General features: G+C 37.2%; 1 protein-coding gene across 2 annotated transcripts in view; it reads left to right on the plus strand.

The window, feature by feature from the left end:
• Positions 1-26,321, plus strand: part of LIN7A (lin-7 homolog A, crumbs cell polarity complex component) — a 119,571-nt gene that overhangs the window by 74,666 nt on the left and 18,584 nt on the right. Inside the window, exons 3-5 of one of the 2 annotated variants that reach the window (XM_081129822.1) lie at positions 9,852-9,923; positions 9,999-10,075; positions 12,213-12,422. In XM_081129822.1, the coding sequence (XP_080985948.1) occupies positions 12,306-12,422 (117 nt within the window). In that variant the 5' untranslated portion in view covers positions 9,852-9,923; positions 9,999-10,075; positions 12,213-12,305. The remainder of the gene's footprint in view (positions 1-9,851; positions 9,924-9,998; positions 10,076-12,212; positions 12,423-26,321) is intronic. The other variant, XM_081129821.1, reaches the window with a different exon arrangement.

Below are 26,321 nucleotides of genomic sequence, written 5' to 3' on the forward strand. Positions count from 1 at the left end.
CATTGTAGTTTTCATTTGCATTTCCCTAGTAGCTAGTGAAACTGAACATCTTTTCATATATCTATTGACCATTTGTATTTATTCTTGGGAGAAGTGTCTATTCAGGTCCTCTGCCCACTTTTTTAAATTGGCTTGTTTGTTTGTTTGGTGTTGAGTTGTATGAGTTCTTTATGTATTTTGGATATTAACCCTTTGTCAGAGCTGTAGTTTGCAAATATCTTCTCCCATTCAGTCGGTTGCCTTTTTGTTTTGTTCAGTTTCTTTTGCTGTGCAAAAGCTTTTTAGTTTGATATAATTCCATTCATTTATTTTTGCCTTTACTTTCCTTGCCTTTGGGGTCAAATTCATAAATGTTCTCTATGACCAGGGTCCATAAGTTTACTACCTATGTTTTCTTTTGTGTAAGTTATTGTTTCAGGTCTTTGATCCATTTTGAATTTATTTTTGTATATGGGGACAGACTGTAGTCTGGTTTCATTCTTTTGCATGTGGCTTTCCAATGTTCCCAGCACCATTTACCAAAGAGGCTTTCTTTTCTCCACTGTATGTTTTTGGCTCTTTTATTGAAAATTATTTGCCGGTACACATGTTAGTTTTTTCCTGGGCTCTCCATTCTGTTCTGTTGTCTGTGTGTCTGTTTTTCTGCCCATAACATGCTGTTATTTTTATTATTGTTACTTTGTAGTATAATTTGTAGTCAAGGACTGTGATACCTCTTGCTTTGTTCTTTTTTCTCAGGATCGCTTTGGGTATTTAGTGTCTTTTGCAGTTCCATACAAATCTGATAATTTTTTGTTTTATTCCTTTCAAATATGTCATTGGGATTTAGGTGATTAGATAAAGAAGATGTGGTACATATATGCAATGAAAGTATTGCATATATGTCAGCCATAACAAAGGATGAAATACTGCCATTTGCAGCAACATGGATGGGCTTGAGAATACCATGCTAAGCGAAATAAAGTTACACAGAAAAAGTTAAGAACCATATGATTTCACTAATCTTTGGGATATAAAACTGAAAGCAAGCAATGAACAAACAAGAAAAACAAATAAAAACTTGGAGACACAGACAGCAGTGTGGTGGTTATCAGAGGGAAAGACAGTGGGGGGCTTAGTAGAGGGTAAAGGGGATCGAATACATGGTGAGGAAGATGATCTGGCTTTGGGTGGTGGCACACAAGGCAGCATGAGGTGTCCTAGAAATGTACACTTGAAACATATGTAGTCTTATTAACCAATGTCACCCCAATAAATCTAATAAAAAGAAATAAAAACAAAGTTGGATCATAGCCAGAGGTCCAGGAGTACTCAAACCCTCTCCCTTCCCTCTTCCTTCTCGGGAAGTTACCAACCAAGAAAGCTTGGTGAAAGGACCATAGCCAAATAGGAAACAAATGGCCACTTTGATATTGGCATGGGAAGCACCCACATCCTGTCTGCTTCAACTTTCTCTGGTCAGTATAGATTAGAGAACGAAGTCTGGGCTCAGATGCCTAAGTGAACCCACACCCTTTTTCCTGCAGTCTAAATCTGAGATGTTAGTTTGGCCTATGAAGGTGGAATATAAAATGGGAGGACCAGCTACACCTGCTCCAAAGCAGGTAACCCCCACCTGAGCTCTCATGACATGATGCAGAAAGAGAAGAAAGGTGTGTATCCTGGCTGCTAACCTTTTGGAGACACTATTACTAGTAAACTGTGGCCTAATACAGCTCCTGGGTGCTGACCGTGGGGGTATTGGTGCCATAGGAAAGCGCGTGTGCAGAGGCTAACGTGTGAGAGGAAGAGCCAGAAATGTCTAGTTCCAGCAGGTCACATCTGTTTCAGTCTTCAAATTCAGTGGTGTTTTTTGTTTGTTTGTTTTTAGTTATAAATAATGCCATGCTCTGAATGGGTAACAAAACAAGGCCCTTACATATGCTGTCTACAAGAGACACTTCAGATCGAAGGACACACACAGACTGAAAGTAAAGGGATGGAAAAAGATATTTCATGAGAATGGAAACAAACAAATGAACAAAAAGCTGGAGTAGCAGTACTTATACAAGCAAAGTAGACTTTAAAACAAAGGCTATAACAAGAGACAGAAAAGGACCCAGCAATTCCACTTCTGGGTGTTTATCCAAGGAAACCCAAAACACTAAATTGAAAACACATATACATCCACGTGTTCATTGCAGCATTATTTACAATAGCCAAGATATGGAAGCAACCTAAATGTCTACTCATAGATGAATGGATAAAGAAGTGACCCATATAGTCAATGAAATATGACTCAGCCATAAAAAAAAAAATAAAATTTTAAATTTTGCCATCTGCAACAACATGGATGGACCTAGAGTGAAATTATGCTGAGTGAAATAAGTCAGACCGAGGAAGATAGATTTCATATGATTTCACTTACATGTGGAATCTAATAAAACTGATAAATAATATTGTAATAACTATGTATGGTGCCAGATGGGTACTAGCTTTATCAGGGTGATCACTTAGTAAGATATATAAATGTCCAATCACTGGGTTATACACCTGAAACTAATATTGTATGTGAACTGTAATTGAAAATAAAAAAATTATTTAAAGTAAAAAGAATAAATTAAAAAAATAAAACAAAAAATAAATAATGCCATTTTATTGTGATGACTTGATTGTCAGATGTATTCTTTCTGTATACAGTTGAAATAGAAGACTGTAGTAAGGCCGAATTTATTTCTTGAAGACAGTACTTGTAACAACAAGTATTAACTGAGGTTTCTTCTTTGGTGCTAAAAGGAAATTCTTTCTGGTCAAAGGCATTTATTCTGCATGAGCATGGTTGAAAATAACAGTATTGAAGTAATGAAACAAACTGCGGAAAAGAAGGTCTTTTGGGTGCTTAGTCCTTTTGTCTTTCCCCTCCGAGTCTGAGGACATAAAGAGTACTTTGCGTGGCACAGTTGTCCTGAACAAAGAAGGAATGCTTCCTCTTCAAGTCCATGGCCCACTTCTGGAAGGAACGATTTTGTCAGTAATATCATTAGATGTCTGCTTTAATGACTGAATTATCTTTTAAAAATTATTTCAACCTAGTTGAGATGTATTGTCCTTTGTTTCTTTATACCCATCAGTATTTTTCTTGTCCAGTGGGTGGCATGTTGTTATCAAAGTTGACGGCCATATAAATAGATGTAGAAAAAGATATTACTCTGGAAATTTTACCTTCTTTGATTTTCACAGGATTGATTTAATCCTTGATGGTCTTACTGTAGCAGACATGACTTGTAACCAGTATGTGCCATTTAAAATTTTATTTTTTTTTTACAAATGATAGTTGGTTTGAGACATTAAATTTCATATCCTAAACTACTTAGTTTATAGGAATTCTAACACTGCAATTTTGAACAGAATTTTTCCACAGTCACAAAAGCATATAAAAATATATATGATAAATACATGGATAGTTATAGCTTTAAATATTTTAATTTCTTATGGCTGCTATTTTTCCAAAATGGAAGAAAACCTCAAGGCAAAAATTAGGTGTTTTTGAAATATATCTCTCTTAATAGATGAACCAATTTTTAATTGATCTGAAATTATTTTTACAAAACCTAAAATAAGTAGGCCAATATTCAGTGACCTAAGCTCTATTTCTATTTTATTCTGGTCATATCAAGTGCAGTAGTCACATCACATCAGGGCACTCCATTTTTGCATGACTGATCTTCACTAAATGCAATGATATTTAGAGCCGCAGAGTCATTTTAGGTACCTTCCTTGCCGTAAAATCTGCTTTCAGAAAAGTTGCCATGCTTTTATTACATTATGATTTAAAAAAACATTGTAGCATAATATTGTGAACATTATTTGACCACTCTGGTTGACTATAATTATAAAAGGATGACTGGGGAGCTCAATCTTAACTTTAGTTATGAATATATTTAAATATTTTAAGGTCAGATACTCCATCAAATAAGTTTTCTTTGACTCTTTCCCAAGTTTCCAAATCTGAAAAACAAGAAATCCATTAAAAATTGTATGTCAAGATAGATACAAATATCAGTCTTAATACTTACATTGTTTTCTCTATTAACACAAAGTACATTTTTGCCATAGCCGGGTGGTTCAGTTGGTTGGAGAGTCCTCCCGTGCTCCAAAAGGTTGTGGTTCGATTCCCAGTCAGGGCACATACCTGGGTTTCGGGTTTGATCCCCAATCGGGGTGAGCACAAAGCAAACGATCAATGTCTCTCTCTCTCCTCTCTCACCCCCCCCCTTTCCTCTCTCTCTAAAATCAGTTAAAAAATGTATCTTAGAGCGAGGATTTTTTTTAAAGTACATTTTTGCTTACTTTTTAAAAAATTATTCACTGACTTGAGGGGGCGGGGGAAAGGAGAGAGAGACAGACAGACAGACATCGATTTGTTGTTTCACCCATTTCATGCATTCACTTGTATGTGCCCTGACCAGGATCAAACCCGAAATGCCGATGCATTGGAACAGCATTCCAACCAAGACACCCTGCCAGGGCTTGCTTGCTTTTTAATAAAATCCATCCATTTAACAAGCCTTAGTGAACACTGTAATGTGGTAGGATTTGGACCATATCAGTTTTCCCATTTGGACTTTATTTTTTATTCGTTTTCTCTAATAATTTTGATCTTTTTTTTCTCTCTACCTTTTTTCTCTCGAGGTTACCTGGTCTAATGTCATTTTCACTTTTCACAGTGTTGCTGAAAGGTTTACTACTTTTTACCAGTTGCTGATATAGAGGGATTTATTTAATCCTAATTGTAATTCTGTTGACATTTTAGCAGCCAGCTTATTCATAATGAAGCACCACAAAATCTCTGGAGCATCCTATGTGTGAAAGAGCTATTACCACCCATTAAAGTATATCTGTTGCTTTGCACATGTACAGACATTTTGGATAGAAGGTCAATGTCATCTTTTTATTATATTAAGCACTTTCTTAAATATATGTAGGCCTTTGTGTTTCAAAGCCCTTATTTTTAGTTTCCAAAATCATGATTAAGTTTATGAATATTTCCATTTCTTAAAAAATATCTTCTGCTTTTTAAAAAATCAGGTTTATTGAAGTATAATTTACATAGAGTAGTATTTCCCTTTTTCAGTGTATAGTTCTAGCAGTTCTATTAATCACACACAGCCATGCAGCCATCACCATTATTAAGATATGGAACAGTTCCAACACCCCCCAAAATTCCCCTATTCATGGTAATCAACTCATCCCCACCCCCAACTTCTGGCAACCTTTGACCTGTTTTCTGTCTCTATTTTTTGCCTTTTTCAGGGTGTCATGAAAATGAAATCATAGAGTACGGTGTGTGTTTTTTTGCTTAGCAATGTGTGTTTGAGATTCGTCCGCGCTGCTGCAGATATGAGTAGTTTGTTTCTTTTTATTGCCTAGCACTATTATTCCATTGTATTGATTGATACACTTCCATTCGATTATTCATTCACAGCTGAAAGCTATTTGAGTTGTTTCCAGTGTGTGGCAATTATAAATAAAGCTGCTATAAGTGTTTACATCTCATTTTTTTATGAACATCCATTTGTATTTCTCTTGGATAAGTAGCTAGAAGTAGGTTAAGTGAATCCTATAATAAGCGTAGGTTTAACTTTGTAGAAAACTAAGTTATCTTGTTTTCTCAAGTGGCTGGGCCATTTTCCATTCCAACCAGCAATATATGAGGATTCCAGCTGTTCAACATTTTTACCCTCACTAGGTATTGTCAGTATTTTTTAAAATTAAAATCTAGACATTCTAATAAGTGTGTAGATGTACAATATGCTTTTAATTTTTCCCTAGTGACTATGTTGAGTGCTTTTTCATATTTGCCACTCATATATCTTCCTTAATGACATACCTATTCACACACTTTATCCGATTTTTAGTCGGGTTGTTTTCTTATTATTGACTTTTGAGAGTTCTTTATATGTTCTGGATATGAGGCCTTTATCAGATATGTGTTTTGCAGATATTTTCTCTTAGTCAGCTTGTCTTTTCATTTTCTTACCAGTATTTTTCAGAGTTAGTCTCTCCCCCACCTTTTTTAAAACTACAGTTTGAGTCTGTCCTCCTTCTGTTTCTAAGCCCTTACGTTAACAAATTTGCACCAATTCCTAATGAACAAATTGCAATATAACTTTTGGAATTTGATGGGACTGGAAGATAATCGATTTTAAAGATAGCATGGTTCTATATAACATTTACTTGAATATTATAACAATTAGGAATTCTCTTGGCTGAAAGTAGCAAAAAATTCAACTTTTGTGGCTTAAACAAATAGGACTGTTTTTCCTTATTACAAGTTGAGAGAAAGGCAGCTACTTGCCAGGATTCATTACATCCACACTTAGGACAAAAAGGAGGGAAGGAGAAAGAACAGAACTTGCACCAAGAGAGCAACACTTTTCCAGAAGCTTCTCAGCCACTTTCAATTGAATTCTCATTGGACACGCCTGGGTCATAGGGCCAGGCAGTGCTCAGCAGAGCAGGTTGGGTTAGGAGGGTCTACTAGCTTCTGCCTTGCACAGCAATTTTAAAGTAACATCAACATAGGAAAGGTAATAAAACTGTGTAAGAGCAGAAAACATAACAATCAAAATCTAGTTTTAAACTCAAGGGTTTCCTTCCACACTTTGCTGGCCAAACAGCTAAATTCTAAAGGCATCATTCCAACTGCATCTTAGGCATGAATATAAAAGTAATAATAGAAATATAGTAGCTGTTGTAATAAGAGTGATGGGTTATCACTTATGAGGCCACATACTTTATCTTCTTTGACTGCTTCTTGAAGGTAGGTTTTTACATAGCAGAAAAGTAAGATGCATAGATAGTAGGTCCCTTAGAGTCACCTAGAAAAGGAATCCAGGACAACAAGCTCATGATATAGATTTGTCATGCCTTACCTCCCTTTTTGAAGCAATCGGCATTTTCAAAATCAAGAATGATTTAATGTAAAGTTTATATTGTAACATTCTACATAACCTGCATATACATGTATAAATGAAATCTCAAAATAAAAAATCCTCTTGCACTAGAATTTTAACTGTTTGTCTTAAATTCTATCAGACTGGGAATTCTGTTGTAAACTTGGTAAATAAATTGAAGTTAAAGCAAAGCTTTTACTTTATTAGCGTTTGTTAATCTGTCAGTGACAAAATTTCCATCCAGCAAAAGGAGTCTATTTGCTTTTGAATATAAAGAAAATAAAATTTAAATAATTCATTTTTGAGAATTTACAATACCCCTTCTATAACGAACATTAATGTTTATTCAAAGTTTTAGAAGTATTCTTTCATATTTTAGCCCAAGTGCCTAACATCTTGACTAGAATATTAGCAAAACAAATGAGTAAGTGAACCTTCTGAACCAACTCACTGCAATTCCATTGCCTTCACGGAGTTAATCTATATTTGTAACTTTTCAGTGGCTTGAAATATGTTCTAAACATGCAAAATGCTATTGAATCTGTGATCATTATTCAAGGTTAGGAAATTACACCAAAATGTAATAGAACTCTACAAGAGTTTCTATCAGTTGTTTGACTTTCACTAAGAATTAAACTCACCTTGACCAGTGGAATGTGCTTAGAAATGCCGTCACTGAAGATTGCCAGAAGTTTGGGAACCCATTGTCCCTTGTTGGAAGCTCATGTAATCATTTTTAGTTTTCTCTTTAAGAAATCTTTCAGGGTATCTGGTAAGATACTTCAGTTTCCCATAACAGTTTTCTTCAATTGTTTACAAATACCTTCACAATTATCCTTGAAAAATAAGATAGGCAAAGATTCATTTAATCCCTTAGGAAATGAAAGGTTAGGAAACTTTCATAAGGTGAGACAACTAATAGAAATAGAATTAATATCTCTAGGTTTTGGCTTGACTCTAAAACCAGACGTCCTCTTCAGCCCATCTTTGAAAATCAACTAATCAGAATCTACTTTTTCATTGAAAAAAAAAAAGACTGGCAGTAATATTGGAACTATTTCGCTTAGTATATTATAATCATAAAGGAGAATTAAAATGCCACTTCAGCCCGGCCGGGCGTGGCTCAGCGGTTGAGCGTCGACCTAGGATCCAGGCGATCGGGGTTCGATTCCCGGTCAGGGCGCATGCCCGGGTTGCGGGCTCGATCAATGACTCTCATCATTGATGTTTCTGTCTCTCTCTCCTGTTCTCTCTCCGAAATCAATAAAGATATATTTAAAAAATAATAATAAAATAAAATGCCACTTTACTTTCATTTGGAGTGATGAATTTGTAGTTCTCAGAATTGTTGTATTGTGCATTTATAGCCACCATTTCTATAATGGTAGCTACCATGTGAAACCTAGACACCTTTATTCAAAATATAAATAAATACTTGTGGCATCTGCAAGGTTTCGTTTTTACACATGCTCTCAAAAAAATAGTGTTCTGATGCTTTCTTAATAGAAGAAAACTTGATGTGGTTGAAAGAGGACAGATTTTGGAGTCAGGTATGAATCTCTGTACTAAATCTGCCACGAACTAGCCGTGTGATCATAGAAGGTGTGTTACCATCTCCATGGCTGTTTCCTTGGGTGTACAGTGCCTGAGTCATAAGTTGTGAGAATTGAATGAGCTCATAGATATAAAATGCTTAGCAATATACTTGGCTTAGAGTAAGCCTTCATTAAATGCACACCAGAATCATGATAATTTACTCTAAAAATTATTTATGGAACATTTCCAAGACCCTTTACTGAGTGCTATGCAAGTGTGTTTTTCTGGCTTACTAATTATCGCAAATAAGAAGGGAAGATATAGCCTGATTCCTTAGCTCAGGGTTTCTCAGTCTCAACACTATTAACATTTTGGCTGATAATTCTTTGTTGAGGGCGGCTACCCTGAGCATTGTAGGATTATTAGCAGCGTCTGGGCCTCTGCGTGCTAGATGCTGGTAGCGCTATCTTTTTCCCTGCTTGTGACAACACAGAATGTTCCCAGACATTGCCATATGTCTCTGGTGGGGGGGCGGGATTTTGCTCCCAGTTGAGAACTACAGTTTTCTATCAATTCTTCGTAAAAAGTGTCGATGAACTTATAGTCCTAGGAGATTACTTCCCCCAAAATCTGGGTCAAATAATGTAGGAAACATTAAATAATTAATAATAATAATAATTCTAATTATATTAATGTAAGGCTCAAACTTAGGCCCATTGGTCAGCGTAAACTTTGTGCTTTCTACATCATTCCGGGGTCCAGATTTTACCCCCATTCTTACTCTTTCGTCTAAATGTTAACATGAACCCATAGTTGATATGTTACTGTGTTATTAGTTTTAAGAATCTCTTATTTTACTGTTTTTGTTCCTGAATATATTTTATCTATGAATTACGAGTGTGTCATGAACAATTACATACCCAAAAACATGCAAAGAAAATATAGTTACCCTGTTTTTGTGGACTATTAATTTAGAAAACTATTTTTAAAGTGTTTCCTAGGTTCAAGAGGTAACTACATTTATCATTTTTTATCATATATTTGACAGAGAGCTATATATAATGGTAAAAATTTTTACCAACAAAGTCGTTTTTATAATATACATAAGAAAAACAAATGAGTTTCTACAATTGATAAACATGGTTAGTCAAATTGAAAACTTATAAATAAAAGTGGTTGCCTTCTCTGCCCTAACCTCCCCCTTCAAAAAAAAAAAAGGATTTTTTAACCCAAGTCATCAGGATAATTGATTCAGACCCATTTCATTTTGCAGTGGGGAACTTTTGTATTGTGATGAAAATGTCTTGTCTTATCTGCAATGAAAGAATTAATGTTCTTAATGTTCTTACACATTATTTTTTTTTTATGTGAACATTTTAGGTGTATCAATACATGCATGAAACGATAACTGTTAATGGCTGTCCCGAATTCCGTGCCAGGGCCACAGCAAAGGTAAGGCTTGAGTAACTTTAAAAATATACTTAACCCCAGTGATCTAGTAATTGATTGTGCGCGTGTGTGTTTCAGGTATTCTCGTGTGTACACTGTAAGAGAATTTAGACATCAGTGGCAGCCCAGAGTCTAGAACCAGTACTACTTCCCAGGTAAAAATCCTAATGGAAAATTGAACGTTTCTGCTGCTTCTGTAGCTTAAGAAAGGAGAATGATTTCATTAAACTCACTAAATGTCCATTTGGCACAAGCAAATCTACTGATTCATTGTATGAAATACTACTTGGTTTTCTGACACATTCCTCTGATCCAAAAGAACCTGTTCCCTATTTAGTGCATGAAGATTTATTGTCACAAGTCTAAAGATTAGACTCAAGTTAATCATTAAGATAACTCACCCGACGCCCAGTGACGTAGGATTCTTCCATGCTTTCAGCTGAGCACTGGGCGGCTGAAAGAATGTGGCGCTGGCCTAAAAGGAAGGCCTGTCACCTTTTGTGGTAGCGACCACATTTGCTCTTTAAAAACTTAAATCCAGATATGGCAGAGACCCTACTAATGGAAATGTTACAGTGATAGGATCAGGAAATTGTCTGGAAAATAGACCATTAGGAAATAATAGTTTTAAACTAAAGTCGCTAATGCAGTTCTTATTTTACAAATACAGAGATATCATAACACGCACACACTTGATTTTTAAAAGCTTTCCTGTTTTTAATAATGTATAAGAAATAAGAACTGGTGAAAATAATCAGAATTTTTCATTTAAACCTTTTTGTGTTACATCACCTCCTGTTTTGTCTCCCTCCTGATTTCTTAGTTTTCGTCTTGTAACTGAACCCTATAGATTTGTAAGTTTGTGTTGTTTTTTTAACCCAAGCAAGAAGAGGGTATTGCTATCATTACATCACGCTTTGCTTGTACTGAAGTGGAACACACAAAGAAAAAATGATCCCTACATGGTTTAATTAAGGGGAAAGTGAATTATGTAGTGTTTTACCATTCTCATTTCTTATTCATGTAGAACAGCAGGATAGCAGCATAATGTTGCAATAGCACAATATTTTCTGGTTGTTTCTGGGCTGTCTGCATTGCATCCATGTCAGCCATTAAAGTCTATGCATGACGACAGGGTTTGCATGAGCAAATAAGTGCATGTAGCTGAACACGAGCCATTATTTCCATGTCATTCACTATCTTTCACTAAATGCAGACAGTAGCATAATGCTGAATTGATGCGATCATGCCGTGTGTGGGAAAGAATGTACAGTAGTTGGTAATCAATATTTTTATAGTGTTGAGTAAATCACTTTATAGTAGGCATCTAATCAGCTGTGCTTAAGAAAGGGTAATGGAGGTGGAAAATAAGAAGCAGGCAGCAAAACTTTTCTTGATAGAAGCTACTTGAAAGCTGTTAATTTATTTCCATGAGGGGTGGGAACTAATGGTAAGTTGTTTCCTTCAACTTATTTTTTAAAATTAATATTTGAATTTTAAAATACGTCCATACTAAATGATATTTTGTACGTCTAGGTATAAAACTATAGACTGCTTATTGTGCCTGCATCGCTACGGCAGTTGAAACATTAATGTAAAATGTTGGGGGGGGGTGTCCTGTGCCAGAGAAAGTATCTCTCTAAATAATATGGAATATTGATATGAAGTAACAATCTGTTTGAATCTATTATTTTATTATAGCTTTTATTTTCTTTTAGGCATCCTCAAAAAAAACAAAAAGAACTAAATTTGCTAAGCCAGTAGTCTGGCGATAGCAAAATTAGAGATGTATTTACCAGCATATATACATATAAGTGTTTCTTGGTGTATTGAATAAATATTTATGAAGATTTGTGTGCGAGCACCAGGTTAGACTGCATGTCATACAAAAAGTGTAAGCCACAGACTCTACCCTTCAGGTGCCCATAGTCACCGTACATACATAATAATTCTAGTACGTGTGCCATGTGTAGTTGCATATGGACCAAACCTATTTGTTCAGTGCAAGCACAGGAGGAATTCCATCTGCCTGAGGTAACTGGGAAAGAATTTTTTGTAGAAAGGAAACTCATCATAGAGGATAAGGCCTGGAAAGCTGGAAATAGCCAGGCTGAGCTTTGCCCAAGGAAGGGAGTCAGAGCCGGCATCTAATGAAGAGCACCCCCCCACTGTCGTCCTTCCTTCACAGGATGTGCTATGAGAGAGGAGGACTTGCACGCTTTCCCCGCCGCAAAGCATATGCTCAGCCTGAATTCCCTTGTTTTATTACCAAACGACCATCTTTTCTTTCAGGCAACAGTTGCAGCTTTTGCTGCTAGTGAAGGCCACTCCCACCCTCGGGTAGTCGAACTGCCAAAGACTGATGAAGGCCTTGGCTTTAACGTGATGGGAGGAAAGGAGCAGAATTCCCCCATTTATATCTCTCGCATCATTCCTGGAGGGGTGGCCGAAAGGCACGGAGGCCTCAAAAGAGGAGACCAGCTGCTGTCAGTGAACGGAGTGGTATGTTCATCAGATCACCAGGGTTTTGTTTTTACCTTAAGCACATTCTCCCCCCCCCCCCGACCCCCCGCTGTTACTAAAGTCAGTATTGAAATCCTGGAACCAATCATAATTTTGTGTCCAATGTTTAGAAACATTGGTGGATAGTAAATCAGCAAAAGCAGTAATTTTACAGTTTTTATGTCTCATTTCATCTTGTTCAGATATGATATGTATGAGCTGGTTAGAAAATCATCCCAGATTGTAGAATTTCTCCCATATATACTTTAAGCGAGTTAATGGTGAGAAGAACATAATAATGTCCAGGCACTCTTTATTCAAAGTTACTATAAGCAAGTACATTTTAAAAGTATAGATAAAACTCTTCACCCTATATTTTCTATTGTAATTAAAGAGGAAGAATAATTTTAATATACGTAATAATATCTATGGAAAAGAATAGTGCACAGATAGTCCTTTAAGCCAAGCGTGCAGCTGTAATATAATAAAAATGTCAGCCTCGCCAACAAAAATGTTTGATTACATTATCTAGTATTTAAAATATATATATTTTTAAATTTTCACATGAAGTTAAAGTAAACTGAAATATATGATATTTTAAAGTAAAAGCAGAAACATACTTTTTTTTCATATCCTCGTATTCATTGAATGTCATTACCTCCACATGTAATAGTGAGTTGCTAAAGAAATAGCTTACTCTAAAATGAATAATTTCCTCCCCATAACTATTGCATACATCAAAAAATAAGTAACCTAAAAGTACACATTTTAGAAGTATAAATAGGAACATTTAGATGATTACCTTTCTATTAATCTAAGATCTTTTTACTAAGAACTTAAGATTTTAATAAACAAACTAGATTTGGGTTTTTGTGTGGACATATGATTTCTGCTTAGACTAAAATAAAATTCATTTAAAAATGTAATATTTTATTGGTAACTATGGAGGAAATTGTTCTGTATTTATATCTTGCATTTTATTTCTTTTTACTTTTAGCCTGACTAGTAGTTTTATAGAACCCAAAACTCAACTCTGCTGAGCTGATGTACTTCAAAATCATCAACCCATGAATATTTTATATCATTTCAGCACTTCGATTCTAAAATTACCATTTCATTTACTTTTCTCTATGTAACAGTGCTTCCAGATGAGCTCTTTATTGACCTTTAGATAACTATGACTTTTTCAAAGCATGTTTCAACTGATAATTTCAGAGTCGAACTTTCTAGTAGATTGCTCTAGAGCTTGATCATGTAATTATGCCACAAAGTAATTAATCTGTGACTTAGTGTATGGATTTACAATTTTTCTAAATATATTGGGTAAATCAAAAGAAAGCATACATTTTAAAACATGAAAAGTACAAAAAGGAACCAAAAATATATTAATAGAATAGTAATTATACAAAGCAACAATAAATGTATATGAAATCACTTTAATAGGCAGTTGACTTTTAACTATCTGTCGAGGTGAGCTAAAGAGCCTTTATTTCACCCATACATTTTCAGGGAACACAGCTGTAAGCATTTAATAACTACTCATCCATTCCTTGCAATGGCCATGTTGGGAGTCTTTTAGTGGTGGTGTTGCAAGTATTGGAGCAATAAAATCAGACACATAGTAAGACTCTACCACCCAATGCCCACATGATTATGGATTAATATCCCCTAAACTTGAATCTCCTAATCTGGATAAGAAGAGTAGTAGCTTGAAGGGTGCTGATGGAGATTGAAATAAGGCAAAATGTCTGTTGAGAGTTGGTCCACACATCTTTGATAGGTAAGGGTGGTTATTAAAGCAGGTTGAAGAGAGTTAACAATCCTCCTATGATGGTGCTAATTATGTTTAAAGTAAGTTATAAAGCAACTTCTGCTACACTTACAAGCATATTTTACCAAACATTTATTAGCAAAAACTCATTAATAGATTCATGCAACCTTTTCCATAAGTTTGGTGAAATCATAGTTCTCTGTCCATTCAGATGTTCCAATCATTGCCTTAGAAAGAAGGTTTACTTGAGGCAGATAAAACAACATTTCAAGAGCAGGATTTTGGTGCTTCTATATTCAGCATCAGACAACCAGAAATTCTGTTAAACTGACTTGGAAATAGGAAGGTTCAGTGATCAAACTTATGCCACTAACCCTATGGTACGGACCACGGGCCTCTTTATGATTTTTGTACCCTGGTCATGTAAAGGTGGGGAATGTCTCCAAAAGTCTTTAATGTTCCACATACATTAAGGAGAATATTAATTAAGTTTCATTTAGCATGCTTATTAATGAGTCACTGATTTCACCAATGAGAATCCACTTCTGTCATATTTTTGCTAATAAGCAAAGCATTATTTGTTCATTGAAATAAGTATAACAAATGCTTTTATAGTGGTCAACCTCTAAAGTGTTGCCTTTCTGATATAATGCTTGCTGACAACTTTGGATTTATTTAAAAAGCTCCTAAATTTGATGTTTAAAATATTGCACATCCATACAATCAAACAATAAATTATAAATGACTTATTTTAAAATATTTAAAAATAAGTTATGTGCATTTTAACAGTGTCTAATATTTATCAGATGTTCATCAAGAGGTAGTTTTCCTTCTGTAAATGGGACACTGCATGACCCAGTGGGTTTCCCGTGGTCACACAAAGAGTGGTTAATCCAAGGCAAAGACCCTGAGCTTCTAACACCCAATCCAGAAGTCTTTTTAGTATAGTTAAGTCCAGTCAGACAGAAGTATTTAATGAAAAATACCACTCTGTAATGAAAGGACCAAAAAAAGAAAATATTAGCAAGTGATCAAATTATTACTATGTATACTTAAAGTACTATTTTGGGAAATTAATATGGAAGATTTTCAGAACATGCTATTCTAAACTAAGAACAAATTTTGGAAGCACATGATTTGTAGGGCTGACACAAACCTTAAGTACTTTAGTACTTTAGGGAAGAATTCCTAAGGCCCTACTGAGAAAGTAAATAAATTATTCCATGGACCTTTAAGCACCTGAAAAGATACAGCAGCTTAGAAGTCTAGAAGAAGGAAACTCATACCAGCTCAGCTATCTTTGGGAGAACATTTTTTCTTTTCTCTTCTTGAGCTCCAAGAAAATTTCCTATGGGAGTTTTACTAATGAGACATTGAATCACCTAATGCAATTGTATAGAAAATACAGAGGCCTTTTGTGTGTGGCTGCTTCTCAAGCCAACCCTCAGTAAAAACGTAGAGCTGAATTCTCAGTAAAAATTTAACATTAACAGGAAGTCAAAATGCTACAGATAGAATTTATAGCTATGGATAGAATTTATAGCTAATGATCTTTAATGCCCAAAGTGTTTCATCAACAATTTTGAGAAAAGACTGAAGGACTCTTTATAAAGGCAACAGCCGAGGTAGACCCAGCAGGGGCAGTAAATACATTTAGTGCTAGAGCCCAGATATGTAAAATCTCAACAGGATTGCACAATAGGCTCAATTTAATAAGAAGCAACATGAAGTCCTGCTCCTACACCCAGAAAACTAGCTACCTATGTGCAGAATTTGAGAGGAATGCCTAAACATCAAAACCAGGAAAAAAGCCTGGAGGATTTCTGTTGATTTCAAGAGGAATATGAGGCAAGTTGGGAAAAATGAAAACAAAAATATGTTAATGTGATGGTAGCTTCCATGAGTACGAATATGTGCACAGATATGGAAGGAGACCGATTAGTCCAGCTCTTGAACGTGCCCTTCAGCTCACAGCCCATTGTGGTGCCTGATCCTGGCTCTGCCTTATAAAGAACACTGAGCTAGTTCAGAGATGGGCAGTCTTGCACACAATGAACATGTTAAAGAAGGACTTGAGCTGTTTGGGACAGAGAAGAAAACGTGAGGGGAATGATGGCTGTCTTCAACCTTCCTCCATTGTGTGAGGCACCAGATGGCAGAGCCAAGACCGGTGGGTAAAAGTCACAAGGAAGGCAGATTTCAGTTTATTGTAGCAAAGAGCTTTTAAACACTTAGAGCTCTATAAATAGGGAAAGACTGAATCGTGAAATAGTATGTGTCCATGGTTTGAGGTTTTAATCAGATTAGAAGATGGCCTGCAAGGATATTTCAAAATCTATACTGTGTAGAGCTGGAACAATTGGCCCAAGGTCCTTCTAACTCTGTCACTCTGGATCTTCAAATGAGATTTTGATGAGACTGCCATAGACACACACACACACACACACGCCTCCTCATACAGGTAAGTAGGATCCACCTGGTCTCTGTGCACACTGCTGAGACTTTTTCCTGAACAGAAAGAGTATATATATACCACAATATAATACCTATAATACTTTTTATTTATTTAGTATTTTATAGTTTATGGAAAGTATTCACATGAGATTCTCCCATTTGTTCTCAGAATTATTTCACGTAGCTGGTAGGGCCACGGTCGTCTGTTCCTTCTCTCTCTCTCTCTCTCTCTCTCTCACACGCACATGTGCGCGCGCGCACACACACACACAAATGGATACACATAATGTGCACACAGACCCACACACAACTATATACACGAAGTAAATTTCAACCTTTACATTATCACAACTGATGCTTACCAAATGTAATAATTTATTATTTAAAAAGTTAATCCCACTGAAATCTATAAACTCTGTGGATTGTGCCAAGGTCAATTTTCTGGTTTTAATATTAAACAATAGTTTTACAAAATGTTCTTGGGAGAAGCTGTGTAAAGGGTGCTTGGTACCTCTCTATATATTTATTTCCAACTTACTGTATGTCTATAATTATTTCCTGATGTTTTTTTAAAGGGAAAAAGCCTAAAAGAATCAAACCTGAAAGACGAAATCCTACTGGTACTAATGGGAGAGAGGGCAGTTGGGAAGCTAGAAGCAGAGGACAGAAAGATAAAACAAAATCACAAGAACTTTAAAAATATGTCATTGAGAAAAGAGGCCTTCATTAGCATCTGAAATCCAAGCATAGTTTTAGAGCATCGTTGGTGGGAAGATTGCAGTTAAATTCACCCAGCTCTGTAGTTAATCCTAAATAAAGCTGTCGATACAGTGTGTGCACAGTGCTAATTGATTTTTAAGCATAACAGATGAAAGAGTAAAAACTTAGGGACAGAACAGAATAAATTGTTTTCCTGGATTCTGGCCTTTTTCCATTTTATAAATATCTATGCCAAGTTAAGGGTGAGTACTCACAGCCCAAATTATTTGTGCAAAAAGACTGTCAGGTGTGGAATGAACTTGAAATATGAGCGCTATGAAGCTACAGCATGCCAGAGAGGAAATGTGTATTAATATCTTGTTTATCTGTTATCTTAACAAAGAGAAAACACAAATAAAATTTTTTTTAAATTACTCTGAAATATACTGTAAGATTTCCATGAAAATTTAAACTCCACTTTAAAATGCGTGTCCCACTGACAGCAGCAATTTTTTGTTCATTGCCTTGTCTTCAGTCTTAGAACAGTCCCTTTACATGGTTGAAGCTCTATACACATTTTTTAACTCCAGGCACCACTGTAATCACTTTACATAATGAATTTGTTATTTTCCCATAATGATTGGTAGGTGCCATTATTAGCCCTCTCATTTTACAAATGAGGAAACTGAGAAAGAGGGAGGTCAGGAGCTGTGTGACCTTGGGCAAGGTCGCACAGCTCAGCTCCTGAATGACAAAGCTGGAAATTCTAACCCAGGCAGTCTGGCCTTATTTATCTGGTCCTTATTAAAGGTAAATGAGTATCTTAGCCATTAGGAAATTAGTATTTTCATGTACGGTGTAGAAAAGATCAAGATCTCTTCACCTTTATGGGTTTGCTTAAGAGCATTTTTGGTGGGGAGAGAGTCTGTTGTCTTTCTTAAATTCTCATAAGAGGCTTTGACCTTTAGAAAGTTGAGAACTAGTCTCAAATATAGCAATGTCTTAAAAAAAAAAGAGATCACTTGAATCCAGACGGCTCAGAATGCGGAGGGGGCAGGAAGAGCTTGGTTTGAGCGCGTCGGAATTTTCCACGTTCCTTATTCATCACCGCACAGTGCGCTGGGGCCCCGCGTGTGGCCCGGCCCACGCTCGCTCCCCAGGCCCGCTTGACTTTGGGGGAGCACAGCCGTGAAGGGGGCAGGCACAGCCTCGGCCTTCGGGCGCCCCCGAGGCCTGGGGCGGGCAGCCCCCCTCAGCTCTAGGCTGGGGCCTCGAGTAAAGCAACTCTCCTCTCATTCTCTCTCTGCCTAGGACTCATTTCCAGATTCTTTACCTCTCTTGGCATCTGAGTGGGTGATTGTTTGGGTTATAATTAAATAGAAGTGAAAACTGGAATTTCAGTTAAATGCTGAACATTTTTGTTCACTGAATGGCATCATGTGACACTCCATTCACAACTGTGAAGAAGCCAAGACAAGGACAATTAGGTGGTTTTATTCACCGTCGGAATGGCACAAGCAAGGCAGTGGAATCTAGTATATTCCGCGACACTGAGCAGGTGGCATTGAGTCTCCTTCATTCTGAGTTGGCTCCTGATAAGAGTTCTTTTATTTAAAAAGTGGAACAGGGAGATACTGTGCTATCCTAATAGAACAAGTAACAGTGGCTCACCGGCCAGAAGTGCTACATTCTCGCCCTGTGAGTTCAGCCATCAGGAATGGGCACCAGGTATATTAGCTCTCAGACATTGCTAGACCAACTTGAGCTTTGAGCAATACACTGAGATTGTTTCGATAAAATTGCCTGAAAATATGCCACTGCCAGAACACATTCACATTTAGCCAGTGTTAAAGTATAGATCTCCAGATGCTAGAGAGCATTCCCACACATGGGGTCAGACTGTCCTAAATCCCCATTTAGATGCTGATAATGGATATTTGACTACTCAATTTAGTTGCTGGTACAGTCTTTTTCATAGTTATTACCATCATTTTCTTACCATTTGTTGTTTGTGTTTTCCTCATTTTGCACTGTTCTCACAATGCTTTTTTGTTCATTCAACAATTATTTGTAGAACAATTATTATGTGACAGCTGCTGAGCTAAGCCCTGAGTATAGATGGTGAACAAAACCGAAAAGGCTATAAGCCTCTTGGAACTTTTTGCCTGGTCGAGAGTGAGAAAATGATGATGGTAATAATAAATCTATGCACATAAATGTATATGTAACTGGTGATATAGCCATCCTGTTTCCCACCCTAAACAAAATTCCCCCAGTGATTCAATTCAGTTTTACATTGGTCGAAGTAATGAGACTTTCACTCTATGTGTGTATTAGTTTCTTATGGCTGTGTGTTAATAAATTACCACAAACTTACTGGCTTAAAAAATAAAAATGTATTCTCTCTCGGTTCTGAAGGCCAGAAGTCAGAAATCAGTTTGAATGACCCAAACCCAAGGTGTAAGCAGGACTGTGCTCCCTCAAGAGGCTCTGGAGGAGAATTCCTTTCTTGCTGCTTCTAGTGGCTGGTGGCTGCCTGCAGTCCTTGACTTGTGGTCGCCTCACTCAAATCTCTGCTTCCACGAGAACATCACCACCTTCTCTCCTATGTCAAATCTTCCTCTACTTCCCTCTTGTAAGGACCCTTGCGATTGCATTTAGGGCCCACCAAGATAATGCAGAATAATCTCCTCAAAATCCTTAACTTAATCACATTGGCAAAGATCCTTTTTCCACATAAGGCAACATTTACAGGTTTCAGGGAATAAGACTTGATATCTTTCAGGGCCATTATCTAGCCCCCTACTATGTGTTAATATCCTAAATCCAGAGGGCTTACAAGTGTCCAGGACAAGGAATGGGACCAGTTGCCCACAGACCATGGACACATTGCTTTTCCACTCTAAGGACAGCGTGTGCTGAGTATTCCCACCCTACTCCAGGTACTGACAATACAAGTTCCTTCTTCCTCTCCCACTTTGGGTACTTTTCTCCTTTTACAGTCAGTGAAGCCCCTCAGCCTCTTCTTCCTCCTTCCCACAGCCCCAACCCTGTCTAGTCTTTGGATGGTGGAAAAAATGCAAACATCTCTTTCTACCTTGCAGGCAAAGGCTTTCGACTAATTTTGAGTCCTTGTTTTTGCCTTAACCAGAGTTTCTCAGCCTTGGATAATTCTTTCTGGAGGAGGCTGTTCTGTGCATTGGAGGATGCTGAGCAGTATACCTGGCCAATAACACTCCCCACACCAGTGGTGACCATCAGAAATGTCTCCAGACATTGTCAACTGTCCTCTGAGGGGGAAAAAATCATGCCTGTTTGAGAACCATTACCTTAAACTGAATTAGTCCAATTTCATGAAGGCTGATACAAACCAAACAGGAGCTGCACTATTAAAATCTGAATAGCATACGTTACACACTGTGTGGTGTATGTGAATAGAATGGACTTCTACCAAATCATAGCATGTAGGGAATTCCACAGACAGGCCATTCTGGGAAAGACTTCATCCAAAGCTTGTCTCTGAACTGAGGGGTCTGTGAAGAAGAGCCCCGCAGTTGACCTTGATTACCATGGATGACAAAGGCAAAGAGATTGACAGCTCACCATTACTGAATCTATCTCTACAGGCAGACGACATTTTAAGAATATAATCTTAAAGGCTTTAATCAGACCGCCAATAAACGATTATCAATGTGCCATGTGCCTGGCACTGAGAAGGAACAATTTAAGCAAAACACAGGTCATATGCTAACGGGGCTTAGTTTCATCTAATTCTCCCAGAAATATCAAGTTAAGTGTTTCATAAATAGAAATGGCTGCATTACTCATAATTTGACTTAGCTCTAGCTTTGGGTGATTTGTAGAAATATATGGCCAGTGTCATAAACAGAAACATGCTATGGCCTTACCATTTTTCTCTTCTGCTTCAGCACAGAAGGCATAGTATCTCTTTGGCCACTTACAGTCCGTAACTGGAGTCCACAGGGAACCGGAGAACTCTGTGAGTTTTAGAGATGGATCTGAAATGAGGCCGGCCAACAGGATAGATGGGGGACAGTTGTTAATCCTGAAATTCTCTTTATTTTTTGTGTCCATGATCTGTTCAAAGTTTTTAAGGTTAGTATTAAATGATCACTATTTGTTGCTATTCACTGTTAAACAGTATCAGAAGCAACTTTAACTAGCACTGCCCATGCTATAGCAATTTAGACGGAGCCAATTACCAAAAGAACTCAGTGCACACTCCATTTCCCACAGGTCCTGTTTTATTCATTGGTAGGAGGGACAATGCAAGACTGTATGATGCTAGTTATCAGATCACACATTAATCATTTTATGGTATCAATTTTGGCAGGTGTTAAAAATATGACTTCCTCCGGTTATATTGAATATAGTTTTACACATATTTGGAGTGTTACACAAAGAAACTCGATCACTTTAAACCTAGGTGGACTTTAATAAATTTATGTATTTACTTAAGAAAATCATCAAGCATTTAATTACACACAACTTTTAGTAGGCATGTTTTATTATTTTGTGAATAAAACAAATGAAATAAATTCCTGTGATGCACTTTCAGTTGTTATAGGAATGTGGGGACGTGAGTCAGACTTGAAGCTTGAGTGCTCTTTGCTGGATTACTTATCCTCTGCTTTCTCTACTAGATTAGCTGGCTGCTCGGTTATTCCACCAAACCTTAGTTGGAGGGATATTAAATAGGGCAGTAAGTTGACGAAGTATACTTAAATGCCCTGTGTCTAGAGTATGTATGTGGCCAAACAAGTTTATATGACATTTCCTGGACATAGTCTTAATATTCATTTATTCATTCAAAAAGTATTTATTAAGCATCTATAGTGTACCAGGCACTCTTTGAAGCAGTCAGGATTCTTTGATAGATAAAAATAAAAGAGAGAAAGATTCTTTCCTTCGTGGAGTTTATATTCCAGTAGGATAGAGAGACAGTAAACAAAACAAGTAAATAAACTCAATGTTAGATGGTGGCAAATACTAAAGAAAAAAAAGAAGAGAGAAATCAGTAGAATGAAAGGAGGACAGGAAGTGCCAAGGTATGAAAAGGGAGGGTGTGGTTCTGGGCAGAGTAGCCTCAGTGAGCAGGTGATATTTGAGGAGAGATCAAAGCAGGTAAGGGGGTGAGCCACATGAGTAGCTAGGGAAGAACATTCCACCCAGAGGAAAGAGTCAGAGTCCCTAAGATGGAGAAGCAAAAGGAAGCTAGACAGGACTTCAGCGGTAGTAGCTCTTTTTTTTTTTTAATTGTTAAAATTTTTGCTAATTAAAAAATTGCAGCTTTTAAAAATGTACCTTCTGAAAATGGTATTTAAAAATCCCCATACCCTAGGTTTAGAAATAAAGCAGGCAGCCCCCCCAAGTGTAGTAACAAAATTGATAACAAAAGTAACAGGAAAGGTTTATTTTGAGAGCTAACAGGCCTGGCATTTGCTAAGTATTCTAAGTGCACCTGGCCATTTAATTCTCACAGACTAATTCATTGTAATTTATGGCGTTGGAGGAGTAATTTGGTAACTTCTTTAATCTTAAGTTTCCAAGTTGCTAAGAGATGATATTATTGGCTGCCTCATTTTTATGGTAGAACATAGTGCCTAACACATAGTGAGTACTAAATTTGTTAGTTGTGATAATTGTTACTACTTCATAATTAAGGCATCAGCCATTGGTTTAAGTAAGAAATCGCTGTTTTCTCAGAGAAGTGACAATATAGTTAAGTTACAAGTTTGTGAACAAACAGTAACCAATCCATGAAACTTAGGTATTTATTTATTCATTCATTTGGCAAAATATTATCGGGCCTGGCATTGTCTTAATCATTGATGAAATAAAAAATAAATGCCCCTGATTTCATGCTTATAGGTATTGGGAGAAAATAGACAAGGGAGAAGATCATCTTTGCAACATGTTATTTTTATAAATAATGATTAGTATGGGGTTTCCTCAGAGATCATAGAAGGGGCAGCTACCCCAGGTATGGGAGAGCCAGAGATGGTTCCTCCTGTGGAGAAAACTCATAGGCAAGTAGGTGCTGGGTAGGTGATTGGAGGTGGCGAGGGAGGTGAAAGCCACAGCAAGAGGGAACAATACCAGAGTCCAGACACTAGAGAAAATTGCAAATTCTTCTGTTTGGAGACTTAAAGAGTTGGCAAAGGAGGCTGAAAATATAAGCTGGGGCCAGATTGTAATGAGGCCCACCGGGCTGAAGACTGTGAGCTCTATCTGAGCAAGGTTGGAACTCAGAAGGATTTTAAGCAAGAGAGTGACATGATCAGTTTGCATTTTAGAATGATTCCTGTGATTGCAATGTGAAGAGTGGTTCAGAGGGGGCCAGAATTAGAGGCAGGGCAACCAGGGGTAGATATAACTTAATGTTTAGTGAGGGAGGAAACAGGTCTCATTAGTAGGGAATAGCTGTTTCTTTGTTTGTTACAACACACTTATTTGAGGGAAAGGAAGGAGAGGATCAATAATAATCATAGCAAAGGAGAAATATAAAGCCAACTCGTTTCATTTTCAAAAACATTTCTAGGTTGATTGATTTGTAACTCTCTCTGGGACCTCACATCTATCAAGCTCGAAGTCACTGCCGTTTTTCATCTTAGGAGCCATTAGATGAAAAGCAAAAATTTAAACATGCAGTATTTCAAAATTATTTTCCTCCATTTCTCAGTCAAACATCATTCCCTGAAAGCCTGGATTTTATAGCACTCACACTGAAGCATGAATGATCCGCCAGGCCGTATCACTGAAAAGCTGGCATGGATAAATAAACAACCGAGAGGAAATGGAGGAAAGAAGTCAGGCTTCAACAAATTGAGGAAACCAGGAGAACAAGTGTTCAGCCAGGATCGTTCCGACAGATTTCGGTGGCATTCCCTGATAATTGGGGTTTTGAAGCCTCCACAGACCACACTTCTACATTCATAATTTCAGAGGTAATGCAGCTAAAAATCCCTTCATTTCACCTAAATTACCCAGGCAATTACAGTTATAACTGATTTTTGCTCAAATCACTTCAAAGCTGTGCCTCAAAGCACTTTTCAAAGAAAATTACCCTTTGCCCCACCTTCTCCAATTTGTTCTCAGATGACTTTCCCTCTCATTTTCCTCATGGTGATACCGTGCTATTGTATTAAAACAAATTATACAAGAAATATGGGACTGTGTCCTTATAAAATTTATAAATAATTAATTGTAATAAAGACTGGAATCAAATTAAAAAGAAAAGTCCCTTTGACCACTTGCTTCTCCTCTCCATTGAAAATGAAATATATTTCAATAAACACTGCCTTTATAATTATTCAAAGTGTGTCTATACATTTTGGGGGGGACACCCTATATTTTGATAATTCGAAAATAAATAGAAGCATACCTGAAAGGAAATACTCAAAGAATGTTACTAGTTGTTATCATTATTATTATTATTATTATTATTTTAAGTAAGATCTAAAAAAGTACACTGATATTTTCATACACTTATTCTATGACTTGCTCTCCCAGTTAGGAGAATGTCTTGGATATTGTGCCTTGTCAGCACTTACTTAGGTTTTGCAGTCCCATAGTTTGTGAGTGCCATCGTTAGTTTAACCATTCTCCTGCTCTTGGGCATTCAGTTTGTTACCCAATTGGTTTTTTGTTGTGTTTTGTTATTGTGAACACCGCTTCAGTGAAAAGCTTTATGTATATGAGTAACTATTTTTCTGGCGTGAATACTGGCATGTGGCAAGGCTGGTTAAGAGGATATGGGCATACTATATTTTAATAGATGCTGGAAAATCTACCTCCAATTTCTATTTCCATAGTGCATGATTATATAAATTTCACCAACCTTTGGCAATACATTATCCTTTTTTAAAATGTACTTATTTTCTTTATCTCATTCTGGATTTAATCTGAACCCTCCTAACTAAGTAAAGTTGCACGCCTTTTACCTGAGAACTTTATGAGAGGGAGCTAGTGTAAAATTCTGGCAGGAATGACCTAGGCTTGTACATTACCAAAAACAACAACAACAAAACCCTCCGGTATGATATTGGGCATGAATGAGAGGGAAAGCCTCTGGAAGTAAGGTTGGAGAGGCCAGCTGGGAGTGGAAAGTGAAAGTCGTGAAGGTCCTTGCAAGCCATTGCAAGGTGTTAGCACTTCATTTTCAGCAAGAAAATGACAAACTAGAGAATGTGTGCCATTTGGAATGGACTTTGACTGGTGGGGGAGGTTTACTAAAGAGAATGGAGGAAGGACCTTCTAGGCTGAGAGAATAAAACTGAGAAATTATGGAAACATGAATATAGGTGGTAAAATCAAAAACATGTGTTGCTCATATATTGAAGATGAATGTAAAGAAATACAGTTGGACCTGCCCCTTTGTGGGAAGCGCTTTGCACGCTACAGGACATTTGAATCTTCATGTCTGGAAGCTGTGGAAATATTCCAGGGGCAAAGGAACCTGCATTTATTGGGTGCATTCTGTGAACCAGGTTTAGTACTTGGCAGTTTACGTGGATATTCCATTAAATCTTAAAGGACATCTTTGAAGAATATGTTGCTCCACTGTTTTGCACGTGTGGGAACCGAGGCTCAGGGAGATGAAATAACTCGCCCTAAATCATACAGCTGGTAATCTTTGGGCCTAGGCCTCAACTCCAGCTCTCCCCCGATTAAGTAAGTAAATGTTGGGAGGGTGCTGTGCACTGTGCTGGATCCTGGGGAGAAGCAGTCATGGTAGCTCAGCCCCCCCCTCAAGAACAGAGTCCCCAGGGCTCTGCTCTTCCTGCTCTTCACTGGATTAGAAGCCCGGGCATGGAAAGACCAAGTGACCGTGACCAAAGTCTGGAGGAAAGGTTAGAAAAGAGAGAAGCTAGAGGATATTTTAAAATCCAGAAGAGAAATTATAAGAAACAGAAAGGAGAAGGGGATGAGATGGTAAATGGGAATGAACATCA

Source organism: Miniopterus schreibersii, assembly GCF_964146895.1.
Source record: "Miniopterus schreibersii genome assembly, chromosome: 2".
Classification (NCBI taxonomy): Eukaryota; Metazoa; Chordata; class Mammalia; order Chiroptera; family Miniopteridae; genus Miniopterus; species Miniopterus schreibersii.